This window comes from Anopheles aquasalis, chromosome 3 (assembly GCF_943734665.1).
Source record: "Anopheles aquasalis chromosome 3, idAnoAquaMG_Q_19, whole genome shotgun sequence".
NCBI classification, from domain to species: domain Eukaryota; kingdom Metazoa; phylum Arthropoda; class Insecta; order Diptera; family Culicidae; genus Anopheles; species Anopheles aquasalis.
The window spans coordinates 17,682,193-17,701,622 of NC_064878.1; the positions used below are offsets into that span (position 1 = coordinate 17,682,193).

The 19,430-nt window shown below is 50.0% G+C and overlaps 1 protein-coding gene across 1 annotated transcript in view; it reads left to right on the top strand.

Moving 5' to 3' along the window:
- Positions 1-19,430, top strand: part of LOC126575236 (ankyrin repeat and BTB/POZ domain-containing protein 2) — an 85,704-nt gene that overhangs the window by 45,196 nt on the left and 21,078 nt on the right. Inside the window, exon 3 of the mRNA XM_050235825.1 lies at positions 10,312-10,927. Coding sequence (XP_050091782.1) covers positions 10,617-10,927 — 311 coding nt within the window. The 5' untranslated portion in view covers positions 10,312-10,616. The remainder of the gene's footprint in view (positions 1-10,311; positions 10,928-19,430) is intronic.

Genomic DNA, 19,430 nt, shown 5'->3' on the forward strand with positions numbered 1-19,430 from the left:
GCAACGGCAATCAAACATCGCGATAAGCGGCCCCAATGTTAATACGTCATAAACCAACTGCAATGGCCGAGTAACGGCCCCAAAACAAGCAATTCCTCGACGATTCCTCGATGCCAGCAACTTTCTCCTTCGTGGAACCTCCACTCTCCATCCTCTTTGCCCGTTTTTTTTTTATCATCCCCGTTGAATCTCGCGCGACAAAACAACGCAAGAACACGAAGCTACCAGTTGTCAAGCGGATCATTATGCGCACTTCACTCGAATGCTTTCATGTGCTTCACACATCAATTTGCTCGCTCCAAAACACACACAAACCCAGCGCGACTGCCGACTGATGCTATCAGACCTTCTCCGTGGAGACATTCTGCTGCTGCCGGCGACGACTACTACACTAATCGTGCAGTTCAGGTCGGGTAAAAAGAAGAGGGGGAGACAGAGAATGTGCCAACAATAAGACCGAGCCACGCGAGCACGACGACAGTGGTGGACGAAGGCAAAGTCGTCCTTAATGGGTCGATTGTCTCCGCGAGCCTCGAGATCGAGCCCGCGCTCGCCCGCTCCTAACACAATCACTTTCTACGGGCTGGCTACGTGCTTGATTGGTTGCGATCGTGTGCCATTTTCGGTTTTGCGCGCCACCGACCAACCAACCATGGGGAATCACTTTCCGGAGGACCCCCAACCGAGCCAAAGAGGGTTTAGGGTGGGATTGGGGACTATAAATGTCGTGAAGTCGAGAATGTCAAATTCGTTACACTTTTACGCTGGGCCGGTCGCGACCTCGCGGCGGTTACGTTTTGCGCTTCGCTTCCACGCTTCCACTGCCCGAGGCGGCCGCTTGCGGTTGCGGTGGTGATGTTTACAAAGCGGCAAATCCCTCCACGGCCAAACGCCGACCAAGCGAGTTGGCAGAAGTTGATTAAGTTTCGCGAAACGCGAAACGGACCTTAGCATACGCTCTGTCGGACGGTCCGCTGGCCCATTTGGACCAGGACCGGGCAGCGTCTCAAGAATGTCGACACAAGAATGGATCTCCAGAGTCACGGCTCTTGACAGCTCTGCGCGGCGAGGCCACGTGCGCAACACTTGCCAAGAAGGACTTGGCACTGCATAACAATGCTCTGGCAGGCTCGCGCGCATGCTAACAGGGCGCACGAGGCACGCCAATCGCCGTCTTAGAACGTCCTCTCAACACTTCGCCAACCAACCACGGACACGGACCACGAGATCGGAATGTAGTCCGGTCAATAGCTGTCGCAACATAGTTCCGCCACACTACCACCCCCCCTAAAAGAGGTAATAAATAAAGCGCCGGCTCGATAAATTTATGTGTTTTCAATTGCGCATGCGAAAGCGATCTCTATAACTTGAGCCCCCCTCCCACCTGGTACTTGCGTTCGACGACGACGTCCGCTCAGCAATTGCCGTTGCAGCGCTGATGCAATCCTGGATCTTGAATGGAACGCTCGAGGGAGCAGGGAAGCGGGAAGGTGACGATTGACTTTGGAGTCTGTAGGGGAAAATATCTAGCGCTTAACGTCCAGCGGCACAGTGTTGATAGCGGTACGGTTCTTAAGCGACTCCCGCGCGGACCACAGACGTACTGCGGAACAGACGGGGCGCACTAAAAGGAAATCTAATCGCAATCGCAGTTCGACGGTCCTCCAAATACTAATGGATTTGGTCGAGTGGCCGAGTGAAGCCGACATGCGGCATGCACGCGACGCCACATGAAACGGCAACAATTGTTGGAGGAGGTGGTAGCGAAGCGGTTCGGGAGGAGCGCTGGGGATGCTTGGTTGGCAAAGGAATCCGCAGCTGGATATTGGAGAACCCTTGGATTGGAGAAGACGAAATTAGGTCAGCATGGGTATATCTAGTCAAGACATCCAGTAACAGCAGCAACAGGGACCACCCCACGGAAGCCTGGACCTAGAAGTCGCTAGACGAGAAGAGGAGAAGCGAGTGTTCCAGGTTTTGCAGCGCGCATTCCGCTGCGCTTCGATGAGTCACGCGATACTTTCCCGGCGACTGGAGTCCGTGTTATGAAAGATCGGGCCACCCTCTTTGTCTTGGGATCTCTTACTCAACTTCCGCCTTGAAGGCGATCGCTGTTGGTGTCAGCATTCCAGCTGGAGTCTCCATCGACCCATGGCATGGAGCATTTGCGTGAAGGCGAATGTTCTTAACCTCAATCCGCTCAGTCCGCTACATCTTCAGGCGTAATGGGCAAGGGGCACGGCCCGTCGAGATAAATTATAAGATGCAAATTGATTTATCGTCCAGAAATGTCAAACCACGCCACGGCTAATCCTAAACGGCCGTCGTCTTTGTCGTCGTCGTCCACAAGTGTCTATTCTAACCTCAATCCCCTTTGCAGCTCGCCTAGCTAGTGAACTGACAGTCTCGTACGCGTCTTCGCGTCTAGTCGAGCTGCAAACGAAGTCTGCCACTCGGAATTGGAAAGGGATTAGGAGCCCCACCAGGACACGGACCATAGAACATGTGGCGTTGGCACTTTGGAACAAATAACTGCATCAGTTGAGGGGTTGAGCAGCGTCACCTGGTGCCCTTGTCATCCCTTGTCGAGGGCTACCATGGAACGAGCTGGGTCCTCGTTCTCCGGGTGGATGTTTCGATTTATTATAAATTGCACGCGCGTCTCTCGCTCTCTCTCTAGTGGCCCTCTGCCCTGCCGGGGGGAGTGTGGCTCTGAGTGTGGCCTGGCGAAGTCTGCAAGCTCCTGCTGTGCTCCTGATGCCTGGCGTAGACGGCCACACAAGAGGAAGGCCAGAGCAGAGAGCGCGGCCAGACAAACCAGCCCTCCGCGCGCGCGTGCGCGCGCCAGACATGATTTACATCTGATAGACTTAACGAGAGCATGTTTCTCCTCATCCCTTGGCTAGTGTTGGCCAGTGAGAGATTAAACCGCACCGAGCTGGATTGGATCCCGCGGAAGAAGCGAAAGGAAGAAGTCCGACATCTGCGATTCCATATAGTTTTCCATAAATTTCCAAAACCCCTCGTCCTGCCAGCCAGGCCGGCTCTGGGGTCCTCCAACATGGTGCCACCAATTTCTCCAACTGTCTCCTCATCTTTTCCTTGCTTCTCCTCCTGGTGCCTAATGGAACCTTCCATCATGATCGTTCCCGGGACCGGGACCAGGGTGAAATGAAGCGCGCACACACTCTACTGCTTTATCAACGTCTCATTCAATATGCAGAGACCTAAAGGGGGTGGTGGTCATCGTGGTGTCCAATTTCCATGCGGAATCCCTTCCCTACACATGCATATGCCTGGGCCAACGTTGGGCTTCAACTTTCTCTCGCTGCCCGCTGCCGGACATCCCGGACTCGGATCACTCGCTGACTCCCACTCTGAGATGCCCTTACTAAACGGTGCGCGTTTCGATGCCTTTAAATTGGATGAACCGACCGGGGGAGGTTCTGTTTTACGGTTCGCTGGTTGCGCCTACACACGTCGCGCGGAACTCCGGGAGGAATAGTCTGCTTCCTGTCAAACTCTGGAGCCATGGTGGACAGTTCGAGCCGGGGTGAAGGTGCGGCAGGAGATACGCCGTGGTGATTCTTTCCCACCCAAGCCATTGTTTCCGATCTCCGATGATCTGAACCGGGAAGGGGGCAGACAAGGTACTCCACCAAACGGGACGGAACGAATTCATCGTCCAGCGGACACATCTGACCAAATTTGATTACGCCACGCTTGTTACAGTTGGTCGCAGCAGGAGATGGACGAGCTGGATGGCCGCACGAGATTGTGTTTTCCAGCAAAGGCCCGTGACCGGTACTGCTGGCTCGCATGTTGACGTAAACGTCAAAGTGACGTTCGGGAACGAATCGCTAATTCAATGGCAGATTGGCAGAGCAGCGGAGATTCTCGGTTCTCTACTAGCTCCCCCTCCCCGTTGGTTGAGTGTGAAATATGTCTAGTAGAGAGCGACTTGAAGGAGTTCTCTTTCTAGTAAAGAGTTCACCTTTCGATTGACATCACATTCGCTCTGCCTTGTTGTGGTGTACAAGAACTCCAGCCATACACGAAGTGTAAATGATTTACAATTGTCCTCCTGCGCATCCAGTGCCAGATTATGAACGGCTGCTTGAGTCACTTCCCGCTTCGGGGGGGAGGCTGGATCGTTAATCCAGAACAACGTTCGATGCGTTCCGGATGCTTGCAGATGATTTAGCAGCGTTGCATGGGGGCCACTGCTTGTGCCACTACTAGCCCATACCCGCCAGCGTGTCCCCCATAAGTGTCACTTCGAATATCTTCTGCGACGCGCGCGCGCGCGCCGGACACTGCACTACCGTTCTTTGTCCAGTGGTCGCAGTCGCGCCATCGTCGTCGTCCGCATTCCAATCCGGAGCGAAGAAGACACCTCCTAAAGGCCTGCAGACTGCGTTCGATCACGAGAAATTCCTTTCAGTCGCCTCGGTCACAAACACAGACGCACGCACGAACGCACCTTCTTCGACCTCCTCCTCCTCCTCCTCCTCCCGGGCCTGGACCGTTTTCTCCGCGAGGACTGTGTGCACAATTTCTCCCGCCCCGCGGTTTAACCTACAGAGGAGAGACAGAGAGATAGCAGAGGCCAGCGCGCGCTCTGCGTGCTGAAGAGGGGCTGCTTTTGATGAGGGATACAATAAACATTCATATTTTATGGCGTGCCGTAGCCGTGGCCGTCTCCCTTCGTACCGCGCCCAGAGGGGGCAGAAAAATTGACAAGAAAAACGAATCCCAGTCGCCGCCGGATTGGCCGCGAATGGTCGCGATGAAAAGAAATTCCAACCATATTTATCATACCGCGCCATGGCTGGCCAGACCTCGGGTAAACCCTCCGGAATGTCCTCCGAAATCCCTTCCCCGAAGGCGAAGGGAAGAGATGCAGATGGAATGACACTACACTATGCACGCTTCGCACCTTCGACAGTGACTCGAGTTGACTTCAGCTCCGTCCTCATACTTCCGGTTCACCGGGTTCACTATCTGGTCGTATATCCATCAGCCTCATTCCGAAAGGTTACGTACCTTTATCACGCAATCATAAAGTGCACCGTGGACCGGGATAGATGAGTTGAGCAGGGTAGGTCCGGCGTAGGAAGGGCCCAATGGCTTGGTGGTTGCATTAATCTTTATCAAAAGAAGGCAGCACATGTATGTCATCGGGCGTGATCGCGGGGTGGGGGTTATGATTGTATGTTTGACCAACTCCACCACACGCGGCTTCCAGAAAAGGGGGAAGCCATAAATTTGATCTGACCACTTCAGCTTCACCAGATGCAGCGTGTGCACCGAGATGGACCTGGTCTGGTGGTACAAGCTGGGGCGGAGTCGAAAGGCGATTATTAGCATCAATTAAAGCCAATCCAGTGGCAACAGAGCGCACTGGTGGACCACGCGAGGCCCCTTAGGGGTCTTGCGTCGACGTTAATTATTGAAATGCTGTCCGGAAACGATGCGCCCATATGGGACACGGTTCTAACGGCACACACAACGCGTCGAAGGGACCACCACCTCCTCTGGCGAGCAGTTCCCATGCGCCGGATGGACAGAAGGTGTATCGGGTTCGTTGGCTAATCACATCACACATCACGTTCAGATGATGGGCTAGATGGGTACGACAGTGTGTACCAACGCTACTGCTGCTGTTGCTGCTGCTGCTGTTGCTGAGAAGCCGCTAGCTAACGGATGTGGATGGCTGGACACAGTGTATGTGAACGGACTCGATTTCCCGATCCGGAAGCGAACAACAACCCATTAACCGATCCCGGCGTCATGTGGTGCTTGTAATGCGTTTGTAAAGATCCGTTGATGATAGCCCCAAGCTGTTGATATGGTTTGGAGATCAAGCGATCAGTGATTTAACAAGCGCCGTTGGTTCCGTTGGATCTACGATCAGGTAGCTATCTAGTGTAGTTTTTGAAGTATATCCTCGTGCAGCTAGGGCCATGGTTTATCATTTCTCTTTAAATTTATCAAATTCTATCAAGTTGAGTACAGAAGTAGTAGATATAAAGATATGTCCTCGATATCTAAGTAAACAAATACCAATAGAGACAACTTGTCAGGTGTTGCTGACAATGTTGTCAACTGCACTTGACACGTGTACACACCCAAACAGGACAATAGACAGAGGGTACATTTGCTTGCACGTTCCCTTCTACAATGAGCACTCCATTCAAGGCACTCCCGGGCACACTGAATTCATAATCAACACAATCACTTGGCCCTAGAACGGGACCAACCTTCCCAAGCAATCCCTTTTACGGAGGCCAATACGAGATACAGCCCCCTGAGCAATGCTCAGTTACCACTCCCTACGGTTCTGCGCCCATTCGAAGCCTCCCCGAGTGCTGATTAGAATGCGTACGCCTAATAGACTTGCTAGCACCATCTAATGACTATTTGGTGTTACCACCCCGTGGTCGTGATCGTACCGCTGCCCCTCTTGACGTCTACCTTGCCATCGATTATGCCAACAAGTTGGTCCCACTGTTAGCTGGAGTCTGTAAATGGAAAACACTCCACCACACGCTGTCAATGGTGGTCGATGGCGTTGACAAGCTGCCTTTTGGTGCAGCCTGCTTCTCGCTGATAGCTGATAAACGATTCCCGGCAACAGGTTTTCTGGTGGGCGCGGGAAGAAAGAAGGAGAAAGGGGGAAGATCTCAAAGTGTCGCGAGCGGTGCGATGGGCAAGGATAATGTAACCAGCCACTTGCCACCTTTCCGAAGCTGCCACCAGCCACCTCATCAGATGCCGATCTTGATTGCTATTTCTATCTCCCTTCTTCTCGCTCAACCTCGCGTTTAAGGTGTTTTGGAAATTAAAATATGAATTCTTGAAGCTAAACACACACACTCGCACACTGGAACTGGATCGCCGAGCCGGACCAGCCGCGTGAGGTGTGAGACGATGCGGCACCTTTCAAACAGTCCCAACAGGTGGTTGATCCACATTTGAATACGAAATACGTTTGGAGATCGAGCACTTCCTCCGGTCGCGAGAGTCGATCGCAAAAGCGCTATAAAAAGCAGCGATCGTTCAAAGGTGTGTGCCGCGGACTAATGATTCCAGCCTCGGCCAACGGGTTCTAGTGGTCGATCGAGCAGGTGTGTCGCGTGAGTGTGTCTGTTTGTGTGTTTGTTGGGAGGAAACACATTAAACGCTTAATTGCCAGAAGAAGAAGCAGATCGTCGTCGTTTGCGAGAACTGGAATGCGACCGATGGCCCAAAGCCGTTCGAGAAGGGAAGAGGGGAGCTCAGATTTCCCAGCAACGTGTCTTTCGAGGTGCTCTAGAACCTAAAGCGGCCCATAGACGCTCAACTTTATTTGTCAACTCTTGCATGCAAGTCGATTGACACCAATATATTTATCGTGTGTGGGCTATTTGAAGCTTGTGTCAAAAAACTTGAAGATTTTCAGCCAGCTGAAAATATATTGATGAGGCTGAATAATGGCGTCGCCTGTGGGTCACATTAACGAACACGATGCGTCTGTGGCCCTGATAGATGAAACATTAAGGACTAGGCCAATTTATGCCCACATATGAGCAATAAAAATAAAATGACAGTTCGACGCAATTCTTGCATCCGAAACATTGACAAATAAAGTTGATCGTCTATGGGCCGCTTAAAACACATCACCACATTTGGTCAATCTCGTTTTGCCCTCTGCAATGGTCTGACTGATTTCGGTTTGCTGCACTCGAAGTTGCATTCTGCGCATTCAGGCTCAAGCTGCATCACTTTCGTTGTCTATAAATTGCGTGCCCCTCAATGGGTGGGTATGAAGCGATGATGATTGCTGATCACTGTCCCGTCTTCCCGCCTGCAGCATTATTAATTTCGTGGCAGACGAACGAAGACGACGAACCGGGGGCGAAGCAATTTTGGATGCATGCACCAATGGAGCGAAGAATCAGAACGAAGGTGTGTCACGCAATCGATCAAACGTTAATGACCCCCCCCCCCCACCCGATGGTTCACCATGCGCCCCCATTGGGCCGGATTCCAGGAGAAGCTTTTGACTGACGTTTAGAAGCCATCGCCATCGGCCAATCATCATCGTCATCATCGTTTCGGGTCGTCGTCGTGGTCGCATGTGAGCCAACGCAGACGGTTGCGAGGCCGAGCCAGACAAGCTGGCGAAGAGAACGTATGCAGCATAAATTATGCTGCTGGTGCTGCTCTTCTGGTCTGCACGCTTCATGTTGCACGCTGGCGTACGTGTTCCCGTGTGCGAAACCAACTCCAAGCATCCAAGTAACAAAGCAAAAAAAAAAAGGGAAGAGCGGGAGGTGAGGGTGGAGTAACATATTCAGCTAGCCCTACCCCGAGAACCCCAATTTACCGGAAAGGGGGCCCCATGATGTGCGAGACGTTCCATTGCGTCCAATCTGCGTCGTCGATGGAAATTGGGAAAAGAAGGGGAGAGGGGAGACATTTCTCCCGCATTGCACCGCTCCCTCCCACAATGCTCACGCGCACGCTCGTCCCAGACAACATAATTTTGTCAAAAAATGCTTTCCCTGTTGCTGCTGCTCGACCGTCGCCGGCCGCCGAGCCGTCGACGCCTGTGCTGCCCTGTGGAACCATTCGCCCAAGGAGAAGAGTGGACGCCGAAGGACAGACGAGTGGATTGGTGCTGGAAAGCGCAAACTTGTTTCCCCTCCCAGGGCCCCATTCTCCTTGTTGCTGCTCCCCCAATTCCTGTAGCGTTCCATTTCGATCGAAAGCTAGCGGGTTTTCTTTCGATATTCTCTGTCTCGGAGGTTGTGCGTGTTTTCGGCCAATCGAGGGGACGGGGGGTACTATAGCCAGAATGCTGCTGGATAGCTGGTGATAGGAAAGGGAACACACTGGGATGGTCCGGATGGTCATCGTACGCACACGAGACTTAGAGCCGGGACCACGGTGAGGAGCAGCAGAAGAAGCATAACAAAAAAAAAAGAAGAAGAAAGGTTCCGTTTATGGAAATTCGTTGGCCAAATGCGTCCACAAAACATTAGGCATGTACCGGTTTTGTGCCACGATCGTTGACGCAGCATCATCATTATCAGCATGTTTCGCTGGCATATTTTCATGCCAGCCCACCGGTCACCAAGAAGAGCCTTTCGTAAGATAACTCCAAAGGGTCGACGATCACTGGCACATTAATGATTGACTGATGCTCGGGCAATAAATTCGAGGACGAATCATCTCCCGGGAGCGCCCTTTGCCGGGGGGATCGAGCATCTTAATAGTCCAGCAAAGGCAGCATAATTCTGATGCGCCAGGAGTGTGCTGGCTGGTTCACGTGTCCTTCACCTTTCTTTCGCTTCTTTCCTGTAACCGTCAGCCTTTCTTGTAGCCGGGGGCGCAAACAGTGGAAGGATGAAGGATCACCGGATTGATATTGATCGCATTCGCTCATAAAAATCGAAAACGCGAAACGCACGATCAACATGCGTCGCGATCGCGTCCAACTGCGAACCGCTTGCGTTGGACGTAACGCTTCTAACGCCTCTCTCGGAAAGAGCTCGATAAGCTGGCCACAAATTCGAGTGCCCGGACGCGATCCCCCTCTCTGCCCTGGTGCACTCCGATTTTATGTTGTCTCATAAATAGCCGTAAAATTAATTTAAGAAGCATATTTTTCAATCTGACACCTACACTGGATCATATGGCAGTGGCCATAAGTCATCAAAGGGAAGGAGGGAGTGGGGGGCGGGGGCACCCTAGTAAAGGGCTTTCTACTTTCGCGAAAGAAAGCGCACATACCCACGACCAGCCGTCCTCTTCTGGCCATTTCTTGCCTTCTGCTCTTTCCACACACGAAGACGAGGACGAGGACGACGAGCAGAGAAAAAGAGGTAATGAAATCAACCAGAACCAAACGAAATGTCATTACGCGCACCACATTCATTGGCTCTGGCTCCGATTGACCCTGCTCCAGCGGCTGCTGGCTGCTGCTGCTGCTGACCACTCACTATCACGAGGGAACAAGGGGGAAAAGCCTTGCTTGCGGGGCGTGTATAATTTATGTTCATGTAGCAATCGAATAAATTGATTTTCCTTTCCTCTTCCTTGTCGTCTGCCGTACGGTTCTTTCGAAGCAGCAGCAAAAAAAAAACTCCACCACTCGTCAGCTTTTCGATTCATGCGCGCGCGATCCGCTTATTTTCACTCGCAAACCAGCAGCCGCAGCTTGTTCCATTCTCGTTCCCATTTATTCATGTTCTTTCTCTCTTTGTTTTCCTTTTCTCTCTCTCTCTCTGCGTATTCTCCATCTGGAATACGTTCCATTTTCAGACAGAAATTTTACTTTTCCCGCCGAAGACGACAACAACGACGACACTAACCAACTGTCAACGGGATCAGATCCTTCACCGTCCTTCTGCCTTTTGGGAAGGATCGCTGGAGAAGTCGCTGAAAGTCGCTGTTAGCAGCCCAGTGTATCAGGTTGTCTTGTAAGTCTGTGTCGAGTGATCGAGCTATTGCCACAGTATTGGACAACGACAATGGCTGGCCGGTGATACGACGGACACGAGGGACGTAAAGGGAGTGAGCGAGGGTGATCAGCGGAATTGCGGAAAACGGAACACCATGTCACCGCCATGAGTCACTCGACAGTATCAGCAAGCGTCATACAGACGGTTGGTTCGTCGTCAGCGACGGCCGCAGCTGTCACGGTGGCCAGCGGTGGTGCCGGACCACCGGCCTCCTCCACTTCCTCCTCCGGTGGTAGCGGTGCAGGTGGTGGTGGTGGTGGTGGTGGTGGCAGCAGCGGAGCGGCAAACAACTGGTCGCATGCCGGACGCCACAGCTGGGATCCGGGCCGGATCGGGGTCGAGCATTTGGCCGGTGCGCTCAGTCCGCTCTGCATCACCGACGCCAACCATGAGATCGTCCGACCAAAGCCAAGACGGTAAGTAACAATAGTGGCCATTTGTGGTCGCCCCTAACGCTACTAAACGTTGAAATAAGTATAGTGTCATGCTCATTGCGGTGGTCATTGCTCTATTGATTTGTGTATATTGTATCTTTACTTTGGTTTTGAACTGTACATAATCCTTTCTTTTAGGTTTAGGTTAAGTAACGTTAGTTTCGCAGTTTAATCAGAACCAAGACTGATCAAAAATGAATTTATTATATATTGTAAGCCTTTAATTACACCCTAGACAGGAGAGCTACTCGGTATCGCTTAATGATTCGTATTAGTCCCTCAATACGATATCTTGATGTTCATTGAGGTCCTGTGAAGTAGTTGAAGTAATGTAGGTGAAGTAAGTAGAAAACGAATAGACGAAATTCTACAGGTGGCTAAAGAACAATGAGTTTGATCAGTAGAAACAGTGAAAAGATCACTGGAGATGCTCAAACACAACTACTGATCATGCTTGACTCTTTTCAAGATGAATGATTGGCTTATGTGTGCTAATGAAATAACTTAGCGAAGGAAGAGCAACATTAAAAGTGAAATTTCACTTTTCTGAATAGTTTTACACTTCAACTACGTTACTATTCAAAAACTCAAGCAACAATAACGAGTGAGTAAAGTATAAAGTCTTCAGAGCGCTGTAGAGTACAAAAAAAACAAATATTGTCGGTCTGATTTGCAGTCCGAGTGAGAGATGACCGGTTTTTTATACTTAATTTCTTTTATGTTACTTTTATGCAATGAAAAGCAGTTCAATTAGAGGGGCCTAACAAGTTTAATGAGTAGTTTTCATCCCGGAATTTTGCTGATGGTGGTGATCTGCCGTTGACCGATCTGCGACTGACCGTTGCACTTCAAAATCAAATTCAAAACGTGCATAACTTCAGGTGCACAACTGCTCGAGATTTTGCTCGAACGGATCTCTCGCTCTCGCACAACAGAGGGAGCGAGAGAAAAGACCCACTGCATTTTATCTTTCGCTGTGCCCGCTGAAAGCGCTGAAATCCGCAGAAAGTCTCGATTATCGTGGAAAACCCGCTCCTGGCCCGGGATATCTTGTCCGGGGAACGTTCGAGGACGGATAGGAGGCATCCTTCTAGCCGTTCGGTGCCGTCACATCGCCCAACGGAAGGCCGGAAGGAGGAAGCACGTGCTCGGCCACAGGTGGCCACGTGAAGCATCGAATATTCAATCGTCAATATTTTCCCTTTACTTCGTATTGTAAACCACGTATTTATCACTAATCGGTTAGTGATGTTTAAAGGACATCTTGCAGCATCGCGCACGGTATTATTAACTATTCGGGTACACCATTTACCGCCGAAAGTAGAACACAACACCTGTAAGCCCTCAATAACTATTCACAATTACCCAACTAATGGAGCAAGGATAAACATATGCACAACCAAACAGATGCTAGGTAGAACCGTAAAATTTGTTTCCGCAACATTAATAGCTTCGACATACTTTCTCCACGGCAATTACAGAGCATGTTCTATTGCCGTAATTGATAGCACACGGCCCATGCACTCAATGCACCGCAGCTCTGTGGCGAAAGCTGCACCCAACTTCTTGTCCATTCTTTCAATTTCACTTTAAATGCCACTCTGCGCTCGGTAGCAGCTTTGTCCTGTTCTACATCATAGGACGACGCACGACAATTGACCCAAATTCGTCCATGCCAGCGTTCTCACACTAATAGTGGGGTATGCTCGAGGTTCCGGTGTATAAATATTGTTCCAATAAGGCACTCGCCACGTGACAACAGAAGGTCCAGTGAATTCCAACACAGCTGGTCAGTTTAATAACTGGCACTTAATTACGCAAATCTTCCTCACGACAAGCAAGCGCCACGTGCTTGGTTCAATGTTCTGCCTACGACGAAAGTGATATGTCGGCCCGCCAAGCATATCATTAAAAATCCCGCTGCATGCAAGCTTTCTCGGTGTAGAAGCTGTTCTGTGGACGAATTGCACCTTGAGCGCGGTCAGGTCCGATGCAGAGGGTCCCGAAACAAAGTTGCATTTTAAGATACCAGCCCAAGAATTGCGTCAAGTCGGGATATCACTCGACCGCCTTTCGAGTGTCTGCAAACATTGCTTTCGTTGTCGGTCGGCCGATGAGTTTCGAGCTGGCAAGTTACGAGTTCAACTTAGAGTTATCTCCGATGTGGATTGTGGTCAACCATCAAAATGTCACCGCTTGGCCCCCCGGCGGGGCTAATTAATGCTAACTAGCTAAATCACCGTTTGCACGGGAAATAATGAGCGAGACCGTTTTTTTTCCTTCCCAAACAATCTGAAATGGAAAATAATTAACGAGCGGGAGCGAAACATTTCAGTATTGTACCCGACCGGAGAGCCAACACGGGAACAATTATGAGAGTTCCGTGACGGAACGCGATCGCGCTTCACTTTCGATTTTATTTAAAATGCAACCCCTGGGACGTGCATCCCTGGGACGGGTACAATATTTTCCCACTTTTCGGGGGAAAATTGCGTGACAGTATAATGGAAATTTTCCTTCAACTCGCCAGCCTTCTCATCGCAAAAACATCGGTTGTATAACGGATGTGCTTTCTCTGCGATGAGCTATGCTTCTTCCAGGAGCTCACACAGGAGAACCGCAGCCATTGCCCCGCTAAGCGCCATTATCGCAACCACGGCGCACGCAATCGAAAGACAATCTTTTAATCAAAGCCGGAACTGCGGCGAATGGGACGGGGATGCTTTTTCCCCGAAATTAGGCAAACAACACCCCCCTGCCTGGTGCGAATGGGATGCGGATTTCGGGGAGTGTCAAAGCTTGACGCAACCACCGCACATTCCTTGGCAAATAAAGTGCCGTTTCCGGCAATCAAGCCGGAGGTTCTCAGAGCCCCGGAGCTGCATGAATATTTCATAAACCGGGAATTCTCGCCTCGTGCCCAGTGACCCCGTAATTGTGATGACAGGTGATGGTTAATGGAGCGCTTAGAACCGACATTCTTACGACCACATCGGGTCATCGGGTTGGTCCATAATGGATGTGTAACCATTAACGAAACAACCACTCCGGCTGTTGCTGTTGCTGATGAATGCAGTATGCGAACGGTGAAAATGGTCGAAAAATTCGGGTCACCGGGGTGCTGTAGATGATTGTTTTATGGCACTTCTTAACGTACCAGTGTTTAAGTCATTAACAGTCGGTCATCCATTCTGGAACAAATCGTGGCACAGTCCGCCAGAGAAGGGTTGATAGTGCTGATCATAAACAGAAGGGTCATCGAAGGGGAGGGGTGGAGCCATTTTGTATGTTCAAAACGTTTAATGTCCCCTCAAAATGGCCATCACGCAATGTTCAATTGCGACGCAAGGCGGCGTCTGTAATCATTTTCCGGGTTCCGCTGAACGAAAGACTCTACAAGCGACGAACCCCTTTTTTTGGTGAGAATCGCTTGCAACGCTTCATTACAACGCCCGGATCCCGGATCCCGGATCTCGATGCAACCGCATCCATGCTTTCTATCATCAATGAATACACCTCCGCGCCCCTCCCCCCCCCGGAACCGGTGAGAGGGTGGTACACGAACAATACACGAATAAAAACAAAAATAAAGCAAACAAACTACTTGCGGCTGGTGACGGAATAGAGGAAGCTTTTTGGGAGTAACCGTCACTAGCGATCGGAAAGGCAGCAAATAACATAATGAAACCGTCCGCCCATTTCACGGTTTTCATCGGCTAATTTTGTTTCGACCACAACCACCAGCCAGCCGGTGCTCCCGATGGCCGCCGATGCCTGGCCGACTGCCAAAAACCTTCTCTCATGACGGACCACAACAACAACAACCACCAGCACGTTACATCACGTAGCACTGGGTGTTGTACGCCGTTGACGCCCTCGGAACGGAAGGGAATCAAAATGTTAAGAAAAGATCCGCACCAACAGCCCCAGTCCGAGCCCAAGCCCGAGCCCGAGACACACAATGCTAATTCAAACCATTCCGGTGCCAATGGGGAGGGAGTGAAGGGGGAGTGGGGGAGGGAGCACACAAACCACACCCCGGGAAAGTGAGAAAGTGTGGGAGCGATTTTCCACGATTCCCGAACCCTCACGCCGAGATGGCAACAAATAAAGTAACATTTTCACGCCAATACTCGACTCTACGCGGGGCGGCGGATTCTCTCTTCGTCGGTGCCGTGACAGGTGCGCATCACAACGAACGTTGAAGGGAACGGGTTATCGTGCGCACGGTTTCGGTGATAAGCAATTGAAGATGTGGAGGAACCAGAGAGCTGAGCACTGCTCTGGTCGCGCTCTTTTCCTAACAAGCTTCAAACAAGCTCCCAGGCCTCAGCTCCATTGTTGTTGCACGCAGACACCGCGGTGCTCGCTTCTTTCACCCCTTTCTGTTGTTGCTTCTTTCTTTGGATGGATGCTTACGCAATTTTGGTTCGGCTGGGTAGGTGGTTCCTTAACGCCCAGCGCGTGAGAACGGCCCCACAGTGAAGCGAGGGATGCAACAAGTTAAAGCACCACGGCCACCAGTTTGGCTGTTTGGAAGGAAGGAAAAGCGTTGCCCAGTGTCGATTGTGATCTCTGTGTTATCGCACACTCACTAATACACTCACGCCTGCCGCATTGCCTTTCCTTTCCCTTCAGATCGTCCGGATTGCGTGGATTTATGACGCGGTGGCTTCCCAATATTTTTCCTGCGTTTTAATTTGTGACTCACCCACCCACTCCCTCCCTTCCATGGTCTGTGTGTCTACACAATGCCGGAACATGCTCTGATAGTCACCTATAAACAGCAATAGCTCTGATAGTCACCTATAGGCGGTGTATGATGGATTCCAGCACGTTGCGAGCGGCTTCGCCAAAGCGGTCCCTAGACTCGAGAGACCACAAGCCCGGTAGCCGCACCGCGTCTTTAGCGCATTTCCACGTTGTTGTTGCTGAACTATCCAAACAACTATTTAACATTTCCTACCCCCTCTCTCGAACATTGTGTCCATTGCCTTTCCTCGCGGTTCGTTGCGATCGCTTTACACATTCGCATTAACAGGCGGGCTGGTTGCTAATGGAGTCGTTGGCGGCACGTTCGCTAGCTCGCTCTACAGCATATTTCATGCGTTTGCATTTGAGCGTAGCCCCATCCCACCCGAAGACGGTTCCGGTTGGTGGTTGTTTGTGTTTGTGTCCTTTTAATTGGAACTTTCATTGCAAGAAGGTGGCAGCGATGGTGAAGAATCCCGGACGTGCAATCCTTGCAATCGAAGCGCCGTTCGCCGTACCTTTGGTTTGTTGCAAACTCCGCTCTTGCATCGGCAGCAACAGAACAACGTCCCAGGCAAATGAGGAAAACGGAGAACCGAAACAATACCGCAGCGCGTGCGCAATTAAACGCCATTTTGCTGCGGTGGTCACTTTCGTTTTTTTAGTGTGGGCTCTTCCCACTCAGACCCGGGTCTCTTTATTTGCATTTTCGATGAAGGTGGATTTTGGTTATGATGCCGACTTACTTCCGACAAACAAATTGCACCTGGCGTGGCTTATTGTTCCGCTGCTGGGTCGAACTAGCGCGCGTGCTCCGTGCTTTGGTCTCCATTTTACCGAGAGCTAATGTGAGAAGCTGCAAGAGGTATCGCCAGGTCAGAATCTTCCATCTGGCAGCAATAGAGAGCGGAGGTTTGTGGTTTCGCTTTTGGAAGACGAACCTGGATTCTGTACGACGTCGACGAGTGCAATTAGTACTTTCACTTGCGGTGTCGGAATGATGACTATCATTAGCGGCTTCAAGTGTCTGTACTGGAGTCGTATTTTTTTCGGAGTTTTCAGTTTATTCCAAGTAATTGCTGTTTATACTCGCAGCAATACCAACACCGCATTTTGTCTCAACTTAATGATGTATATTCGTGTTTTGGGAAATCGATTTAATAAGTAGATGAATGATAAATTTTCCTTTACAGAAAACTATATCTACGAGGTGTACAATAGACAATCTGTTACCATGACTCTGTTGTATCGAATATTATACATTCCAACTTTCAAGCTTGATAAAAAATTTGCAAATCCTTTTTCTATCATCTTGTTTATTAGACAGGTTTGTAGAAATCTGCGAAGGTTACTGTTGAACTAATCAATGAAATTTTAATAACGATTGCAACGGTAATAGACAGTTGAATCGATACACCAAGGAATTTTACAGGCTCTGGGTGCAATTGGCAAAGTATTGGATGTTGTTATTGGCAGAGGATGTTGACTGAAATAATTTTGATTGTGCATTGTACATTAATTCCTTACTCAACGGGTGTATTTGGTCGGCTACATATCTTCTGTAAAAGATAGTGACAGTATCTAGCAGAAAAGACTTCACGAGTATTGCCCTATATCGTAGCTCTGCTAGATCAACATTCAACATCGTGCTAGCTTGGAAGGTCTGTAACAATGGGGGGCTTCGGTAATTTCTGGCCAAAAAAAGGATCATTTTTGACATTTTTTTGTGATGCAACCATTCAACTTTATTTTTCCAAGTGAATTGCATATTAAACTATAACTATTGAAGCATATTTAGTATTATTATGGGGATGATTCATATCAAACTCCATCCATGACAACAAATTTAAGCAGTCGTGTCTTAGATGAGATACTTTTTACGGTGTCTATCGTAGCTGCGTGATGGGTCATCAGAAAAATACGAATCGATACTCGTTTGAAAGATTATAAGTTTATCCTGGTAGCCCCGTCGAGTTTTTGCAGAATTTCCTATTTTTAGATTTTTGGTAGATTTTTGAAGCTGACAAAGTGATGCTTTTTGTCATTTTGCCTAAAACCACGATTTTTAAAGATTTCTTTAAAAAAGTATCAACAATTTTCATGAAATTACGACGGGGCTACCTGGTAAGAAGTGTACAGATTATGCTTTAAAAATTTCGAATCGATCGGTCCCTTAGTTTTTACGGTACGATGCGCACCGACTTTGAAAATGTTGGTTTTGGAAAACTTCAAAGTAGCGAGCTGCATGGAGCCTTGTATGAAACGCGGATTTAAAAAAAATCTGTAACTTGCTCAGTTTTGCTTCGATTGATCCAAAACATTTACACAATGTTCTTGAAAGGATCAGCATCCAGGGAAAAATGTTAAAAATATGTGTCACAAAAAAAATACCGATCCTCCCCTTAAGGATCCATGTTAATTTTCTCGATAGCATAAGCTGCGCCACGACATATCGCATTACGCTCCTGAAACCTAATTTAACTTTAACAGATTGTTGCTTATAAATAGTTGGAAACGACCACAGCTCCTAACAAACGAGCATCACCACCGCTTCGAGTGACTTAATGCCTGTTGCATGTCTGGTGACTCGAAGGTCCAGAAAACGGAAATCCGATTTTCCCCAAAATCATTCACCCCCCGAAAAGGCCACCAATTATCTCATCCTCTCCCGTCCCAAAAGTCTCCCCCCTCCTCAATTCAATTCTTTCCCGCCGAAGCGAAGCCATTTCACCCTCCAAAAAGGTAAAGAAGAGGAGGGTTCGCGCGTGCACACACAATGGTGACATGTGTCATAATCCCGAACCCGAAGCGGTAACGGTCACAGCCGATTGTCGGTGCTTCCGGTGCCGCCGCAGTCGCAGCAATCCGATCGCACACACACTTCCGCGTTCCCTTATCTAATCGCACGAGCCTCCCTTTCTTCTGCGCGATCACAGAGCCCGCTACATCTCATCTGCCCGATGGTGATGATGATCACGATCGAGAACATGATCGCACACTCACCCAAAGCACCCTTCTCGCAACTTTCTGCATGCTGCTGCTGCTCGTGCCAGCGTGTTTCCTCGTTTCATAATCACATTTTGCTAGGCGGGAGGGTGGGCGGTTCGGTGCTTTGCCAAACAATGGCCAAAGTCTAACGCCCCATGCTGCCGCCAGCTCACACACAAAGATACACTGTTTGCGCACAGACAGACAGACAGACCGAGTGCGCCACTGTTAATTCGTAATATCAGCACGAGAGGGATCACTTACCGGTACCAAGCGCGGCTTGTAGATGCGCTCCCTCGCCCGCCCCTGTGGCTCCTGACGTGACGTCCAAACAATCCAAAGGGCACGAGAAACTGCTTCACGGGACATCACGGGCCTGCGAACCGGCAGATGAAAGATGATAGTGATTAGAGCAAAAAGAAGAAGAAGAAGAGAGAGCACGATGGCCAGAGAGAGAGAGCGAGCGGGAGGGGGTCCTGGTACGAGGAGGAGTAAAGACATCCACAGCCTCCAGCATACAACAAACTCTCGCTCCACTAATGAATCCGACCGCCCGCCACTCGTCCCGTGGGAAGAATGCGACCAAATCATCTCACCGACGACCATTTCCACCCGGCATTTGTATTTTCCATGCATTTCCTCCAGCCCGGCGCGATGGTTTTTCGCGAACCTTCGCGCCGTAAAACAATGGGAAATCGAGGGAATCGAGGGAAGGGACTGGGGTGTGTTTCCTAGCGCCAGCAGA